At 32.4% G+C, this 7,564-nt stretch overlaps 1 protein-coding gene across 1 annotated transcript; it reads right to left on the minus strand.

Moving 5' to 3' along the window:
- Window positions 1–104: 104 nt before the first annotated feature.
- On the minus strand, window positions 105–1,845 carry LOC114760376 (nudix hydrolase 18, mitochondrial-like). Its single transcript, XM_028949633.1, has 5 exons — window positions 1,400–1,845; window positions 1,100–1,208; window positions 915–998; window positions 692–820; window positions 105–550 (listed from the first exon to the last, which is right to left on the minus strand). The coding sequence occupies exons 1-5, from the start codon at window positions 1,570–1,572 to the stop codon at window positions 452–454; spliced, it is 594 nt and encodes a 197-aa protein (XP_028805466.1). The 5' UTR covers window positions 1,573–1,845; the 3' UTR covers window positions 105–451.
- Between the last annotated feature and the right edge of the window lie 5,719 nt (window positions 1,846–7,564).

The raw sequence follows: 7,564 nt of genomic DNA on the forward strand, positions 1-7,564 counted from the left end.
TTAGAAGAAATCCCATATACCCCTCCCCTGAATTTTGTCGCGTTCACATAAGCATGAAAAGAAGAATTTTGCCAAGAACAGAAGCAAGCATAATAGAAGCCAGGTAGCCGAAGAAGAATGGAGTTATGATTGATGCCAGACAGTATTGTACACAAAGAATCAGATTGGAAGAATACAAAGAAAGAATGAAAGAATGAATTGAGTTAGTATATCTACAGCTGACTTCCGTTGCAAGATCTCTCAACTACACCCTACAAACTTGTATTCCAATTGCTGCACTTTCAGTAGCACCAACAGGAAATTAAGCAAACATGAACTTCAGCACCTTGATTCCCTCTCCCGCACTTGAAATTTTCTGTCCCGATAAGTCATATCCCAGTGCTTGCATGGCTTGGAAATTGCACAAACATGAGAGAATACAAACAATGTACATCTAACTTGACATTTTCCTCTATTTCCGCTTGACTTGAGATTGCCTAGTGACCAATATATCTAAAGCTTCCTTCATCCAAGCATGTGGACAAACTTCTTTTGCTTCAGCCACAGTCAACTGCACCATGCAAGTCAATGAAACTTTAGAAAAACCACATCATGAAGACAATCAATAAATAATTTGTAATCTTTAAAGATTTGTGTGAAATCTCCTTTGCAATTGGCATAATGAATGGAGTTGAATCATACGAATGCTTACCCATCTTCGCTTTCGGATGTTCTTCTCTGGCCAATCCTCAAGCTGATTCTTGACAAGCAAAGGGAACATATATCCTTCATGTACAGTAGATTGGCGTTTGCTTTTATAATTCCATTTACCCAATTTACTCTGCAAAAATATCCAAGACATAAAAGGTAAGAAACCAAGATTGGCTTAATTGCTGGGAATCTGGAGCCAAAAAAGTGTTCATAGAGATACTAACTTCGACATTGCCAACAACCCCTGCTTCCTCTAAAGTCTCTCTCCTGGCAGCTTGTTCCATGGATTCGTCAATCTCCCAACCTCCCTGATGAAGCAAAACAATACACATACATGTAAGGACTCAAAGCATGAAACAAAGTATCATGGAAAAGATGCGCTTTACAACTTGAGGAGAAACAATAATACCTTCGGGAACTGCATTCCATGGCCGTTCTGAGCACTAATCACAAGAACCTCAATTTCCTCTTTACGGGTTCCCTCAACATTAGTTTCTCTGTATCTGTATGGAATGCATCTGCACAAGTTCAAAATGGCATTGAACAAGTCAGATTAACGGCAAAATCCACGCTCGGAAACGCAAATTATTAGCAACATGAGAAATAACCCAAATTAAGAAAACATTTGAAAAAAAAAATCAAATTAGGGATTTGAAGGACAGAAATCCAGAAACCAAGAAGAGGAAGTAGCAAAGAGAGACGAACGCACCCGACTACTTGGCGACAGCCTTTGTCGTATCGCTGCAGATGCCTGCCGGTGCGGGAGACCAAGCACATCATGCTTTCCAACTGCTTGGGGAAGAGATCACCAGCAACTTTCTCAAGGGAAAAAAAGGGAAGCAGGAATCTAGACGCCAAAACCCGGGAAAGAGTGAGACCCATGAAGGCAAAACTCAAAATCAGACCCTAAATTCCTAAGATTGTGTTATGCGGCAGAGAAGGAAGGAAGGAAGGAAGGCCAAATTAAGAAAAAAGGAAACGGAAATAGCAAACTGGAAGGCACTAATGAACGAGAGAACTCAAAATGGCGTGTGTATATATATATCTAACCATATCAAGTGGGTGTGTGATCCGTGTGGGCATGGAAAAGAAAGGCAACGCAAAGTGGGGAGACCAGAGCGTTTACTGAACGCAAAGATTTGGATTTTTGCTGCGCAGTTTCGTGCCGTTTTCTGAGTGGAAGAGGATTAATGATTAATAAAATTGAAACGCGGATTTGGGGTCCTGATAAAATTAGAACGAGAATGATTAAAAAAGGGAGGAGGAGGAGAGTAAAAGATCAGAATGTGAAAGAAGTTGAAACACGGTTATAGGTGGGGGGTGCGGGCGCTGTTGACGAGTCTTGACTCTGTTTCAAGTTTCGCGCACGTCCCGCTCGAGTCGAGTTTCGTCTACGTCAAAAAGCCGAGTAATTTCGCTGTGATTTCTGTTGTGAAGGTGGTTGGATCTTTTATATATATAGCTAACATTTTGTTGGGTGACCTTCCCATTCATTATTTTTCAAATTTCCAACTTTTTATACACCACATCCTACCTTTTATCAGTTAGTTTTATTTTTAATTTAATCATAAATACAAAATTTTTATTCACTTTATTTTTTATATTTATTTATTTCTTTTAAAAAATAGTCTTTATAGTAGTTGTTATATTGAATGTTTCATCAAGTGGTAGTTTTTGCAAACACACTTGATTAACAAAGATATTTCAGAAAAAACAACACATATTTATTACAAATAACAAACTAAACTAATTTCTTTAAGGGTTAATACAAATTTTGATCTCTCAAATTTGGACCCATTTTGATATTGGCCCCTGAAATTTAAAACCTATAAATTTGATCCCTCAAATTATATCTGTTTTTGACTATTGGTTCCTGATCACTTCAGGCCGTTAACTTTGTCTGACTTGACACTAACTTCATTAGTCAAATGAGATGGACGCATTAGCTGGCTCATATGTGGATCTTATGTGCAAGAAAGGAAAAAAAGGGAGGAAAAGTGGATCTTAAAAACGCATCATACAAAATAAAATCACGCATGATTCTTCCTGTAAAGTAAAAAGAAAGGGTGCGGAGCTCATGGGTTTCCTACGTGGCCTAAATCTATGCTGGGCTAAAAGTTTCAGAAGTATCTGTCTATTCTCAGATTGTATTGAGATAGTTAACCTGGCAACTAGAGGATGTGATGATAATTATCCTTTCAAAGACTTAGTGAATGGCGTGAGAATAGCTATACATAGGGATTGACATGTTATTTTTTGTCATATAGATAGGGAGAGGATTCCCTTGGCAGATCTTTTAGCAAAGATATCTCATAAGATAAGTAGTATTTTTGTGTGTCTTTGATCACCTTTCCCATCTACGATTTGAGGTGGAAAGTGATGATGGACAATAGGCTTAGTTAGCTTGGAATGGCATCTTTTCTCCTTTTATTTGTTGCTCAGTTATCATTCAAAAAAAAAAAAAAAGAAAGGGATTAGGGCAGAAGGGTCACTTAATGCAGGGAAGGGTGAAGGGAGAAAGCTCAAGTGAAAGCACTATGACGAAGGGAAGAAAGTAGGGTTGAGCAAAACCAAATCGTAATTGAAAACCGAACCGAACCGAATTTAATTTCGATTTTTCGGTTCGGTTATTTCGGTTTTCGGTTATATATTTGGTTTTTATTTTTTAAACAATTCGGTTTCGGTATTCAGTTCGGTTAGTAGAAAAAAAAATCAGTTATAACTGAATAACCAAAATAAATATATTATATATTTATATTTAATAAATATTATCATAATAAATATATATGTAAGTATATGTGAACTTTTTAAATATATTTATATTCAATAAATATGGTTATAATAAATATTATTATAATAAATCATATTGAATGATGAAATATTTATTAATTAATAGTTGTAATTGTGTTTTATTATTACTTTTAATTTAAAATCATTTTTCATATTTATATATTTCGATTAATCAGTTAATCGAACCGAAATTTTCGGTTAATTTGGTTAATCAGTTTCGGTTCGGTATTTAAAATTTATTCTATTTGATTATTCGGTTATCACCAATAATCAAACAGAAAAACTAAATACTCACCCCTAAAAGAAAGCCTTAGCAAAGGGCAAGAAAAGGTGAAGGCACCACAAAGCCACTTTGGTGAAGGCGAGAAAGGTCCGTCGATGGCAACAAAGGGCAATGTGAGCTGGGATTTGGTAAGTTCTTATATAATTTTATGGTCTTTTGCAATTTTCATTCAATCTCGTCTTCTAGTTAAATACCGTTTCATTTTGCATAAAACAGAGCATAAAAGTAAACAAAACAAAAAACAAACGGCTATACAACAAGAACACATTGATCAACAACAACACGATGAAAGCCCATTCCAGCTGGTTAATGGTCCAGAATACAACAAAATGAAACAAATGTTCATCTCATCATCATACCACCATCTTCCCACTGAAGAAATTAAAACAGAGCATACTTCAACACAAACCATGCAAGAAGAGCGACGATCAATGCATTTAATAGGTAAGAATCAAACGCACAATACCTCTCAAACAAACGGCTATACAGCAAGTAAATGAAAAACAAACAAAAGCAAACATCCAATTAAAGCATAAATTTTCAGTTGCATTGCTCAACCAGACTGTCCTTTTGTTTTCTCACACCACACGCTTTCTAACCATTGTTATCGATATGCTAGAATTTCTTACCTTTCAACTAGAAGAGCTTATCGAAATCACTGTTACGGCTTCTTCCCTCAACGGCCGCCGACAAACCGTCTTGATCCAGTGACAGACACATCGCTGTTCTCCTGCTAATACGGGTCCACCTGGTTCTTGACCTAACCCTTTTCTGCCTTTGTTTTTCCCTTGTGCATCGCGTTTTTTCTTTCACTTTCTTACTAATGATCTGTCTTTTTTGGAGTCTATACCCTAAATTTTAGAGTATTGAATGCAATATAAATAAAATTAAGATGTTAAAAGCACAAAAAAAATGTGATTGTTAGTAAAATTATACCACTAAAAAATAAATATGATATCAAGCGTAGCTTTACCTTTTAAAATTAGTTATTTATAAAGCTAGAGTATTAAAGAGAAGGGAAAATCATTAAAAAAAAAGACTTTAGTAATAGAAAAATTACAAATAGAGAACAATTACAATATTAATATGGATTTTAATAATAATTAACAAGTAAATGATAACAATTTTATGAACGGGTTATTATATATAATTTTTCAATTTTTAAGGTCTATTTTATAATTTTTTCTAAATAAAAAAAAAGGAAAAGGGGAAAAACAAAAAGGACAATGATTCAGTTGTTGACTTGTTCCATCAAAATAATTGAGAAGCAACTATTTTCGTGGCCCGCCGTGTTTGGATGGGGACGTGACGTTATTCCACCTCATCGTGGCTTATCCAAACGAACAAGAACCCAAACACAAACCTCCACATTTGCCACCCCCAATTTCTTCCACCGTTGAATTGTCTCCAACTGGTTGTGGTTTTTCACAAAAACATGTCCTCGATATCGACATTTTATTTTATTTTTAAATGGGAACACCTATCCTTTTTTCTTTTTTAAAAATAAAAAAAAGGAGGATATGTATCTTTGATGAGTACAATGTTACTGCAAATTGCGAAAAGAAGAACCCAATGCGCGTGACGGTGTGGGACCATGGTGCTGCTCCGACATGCCATGTACTACTTTTAATTCCCCGTATAAAAATTAGTTAATTAAATTTAAATAGATTAAAAAATTATTTAATTTAGTTATTTGTAATAAATATGTATTATTTTTTTAAAATATTTTTATTAATACAATTTGATAAAGCTTTTAACAAGTATAACTACTATAAAACTTGTATTATGAAAAAAATAGATAAATATAAAATACAAATTAGATTGAGGTTTTATATTTAAAATTAAAATAAAAATTAAATTAATTCTTATATTAAAAAATAAAAACAGTATAAAACGATAAGATGAACCCTCAATTGAAGACTATATTTGAAGTTGACGCGTTTGGATTCATCTCCATGGATCAATCAATAAAACTCAATAATTTATAGGTCGTTGATTTGATCCTATTTTTAATTATTGTTTCGCCGGACAATTTTATGGGTTCACAATTTTTTTGTTATTAATTATCATAATAATTTTTTTATTGATTTAAAGATTCAATTAAATTTTTAAATGAGATCTTTTGATTAATAATTTATTTAAAATTTAACAGTTGATAGAGTATAATAACATTATAAGATTCATATAACCACCTTCATTTAATAAAAAAAATTGTTGTTATTGGTGAATTTCAACATGTAACCTCTCCACACTCCATCTCGATCTTGTCACCAGCATTAACAAATTTATTTAGCTGCAGTTACAATTTAATTTAAAAATTTGATTAATAAAAAATATATAATATGTTATTAGGCATATTAATTGTAGTGAAACAAATTATGATTGTTTAAATATGAAATCTTCGGTCTAAGTTCATGTGTATACAGGTTTTAAATCCGACAATACTTGAATCCAATAGGCCTCATATTTATATTTATATTAAAAGGAAAAAGTTAAATTATGCAAATATTAACTTAGGAGCAAGCTTTAACACTCATTTTTAACATTATAAGACGAAACATTTAAACCTTCCTTAAAACGAACAGCATCATCATCAAGAAGCACGATATAATTCATGAACAAATGAAATTGGCTGGTCTGTTCAGACAGGCTTTGAAGTTGCGGTGGCTCTTGCCAATGGTGTTAAATGAAAGCTGGCTACAAAATAACTGTTTAATTTTTATATTCTTCGGGTCTTTAGTATAGAACCTATTCAATTAATTTTACTAGATTAAAAAAAGTTAGTTAAGTCAATTAATCATAAAAAATATGACATTTTTTATGATACTATATTTATCTTTCTTAATATCTTCTCTTCTTCTCCTACTTAATTATTTTTGAGGGAGTATCAATATGAATAATATAAAAAAAATTGATAAATACAAAAAAAAAGATATTATATTTAGGATCATGATCAACTCAATAATTATGTCATGTATTAAAGACTGAAGGAATATTTAAGATTGGAAAAAGTACGGCCTATAGTCCTAAATACTACCTCTGGTTCTTAATATAAAAAGCTTATTTAATTTTTATTTTGATTCTAAATATAAGACCTCAATTAATCTTGTCCTCATATTTGTCTAATTTTTTCAAGATACTCTTTATAATAATGATAGTTATAGCAATACACTTTATTAGTAAAGATATTTTAAGAAAGATAATACTACCTCCGGTCCTAATTATAAAAGCTAGTTGACTAATTTGAAGAGATTAAGAGAATAAGTTAAGTTAGTTATTTATAATAAATATGTGTTGCCTTTCCTAAAATATCCTTACTAATAAAGTATATTGGTTAAAACTACCATTGTTAGAAGGACTATTTTAGGAAAAAAATACATAAATATGAGAGATAAAGTGAACTGGGGTCTTATATTTAAAACCAAAATAAAAGTCAAACAAGATTTTATATTAAGGACTGAAGGTAATACTTATTTATTACAAATAACTAAAAGTAGTATAAGAGACAATTGCACTGCTATATATATTGTGAAATAAAGGAGTTAGGCCCGAATGCAGAATTTAGCTCTTTTTAATTAGAATTAGAAGTAGTATTTCAGTTACCGACAGGGATTGGGTCTAGCATAAGGGATATAATGTGGCAAACCAGGGTTTGAATCTTTACTGGAAGAGATGTCTATATTTAGTGTTCGATACTGTTTCAAATAGAATTGTCTCTAATAAAAAAATACCTATACTTTAGAAGGAAAAAAGAAGAAGAAGAAGAAGAAGAAGAAGAAGAAGAAGAAGCCGTATATTAGA

Source organism: Neltuma alba, unplaced genomic scaffold (assembly GCF_004799145.2).
Source record: "Neltuma alba isolate B1F8T4 unplaced genomic scaffold, ASM479914v2 tig00010972_pilon, whole genome shotgun sequence".
NCBI lineage: Eukaryota > Viridiplantae > Streptophyta > Magnoliopsida > Fabales > Fabaceae > Neltuma > Neltuma alba.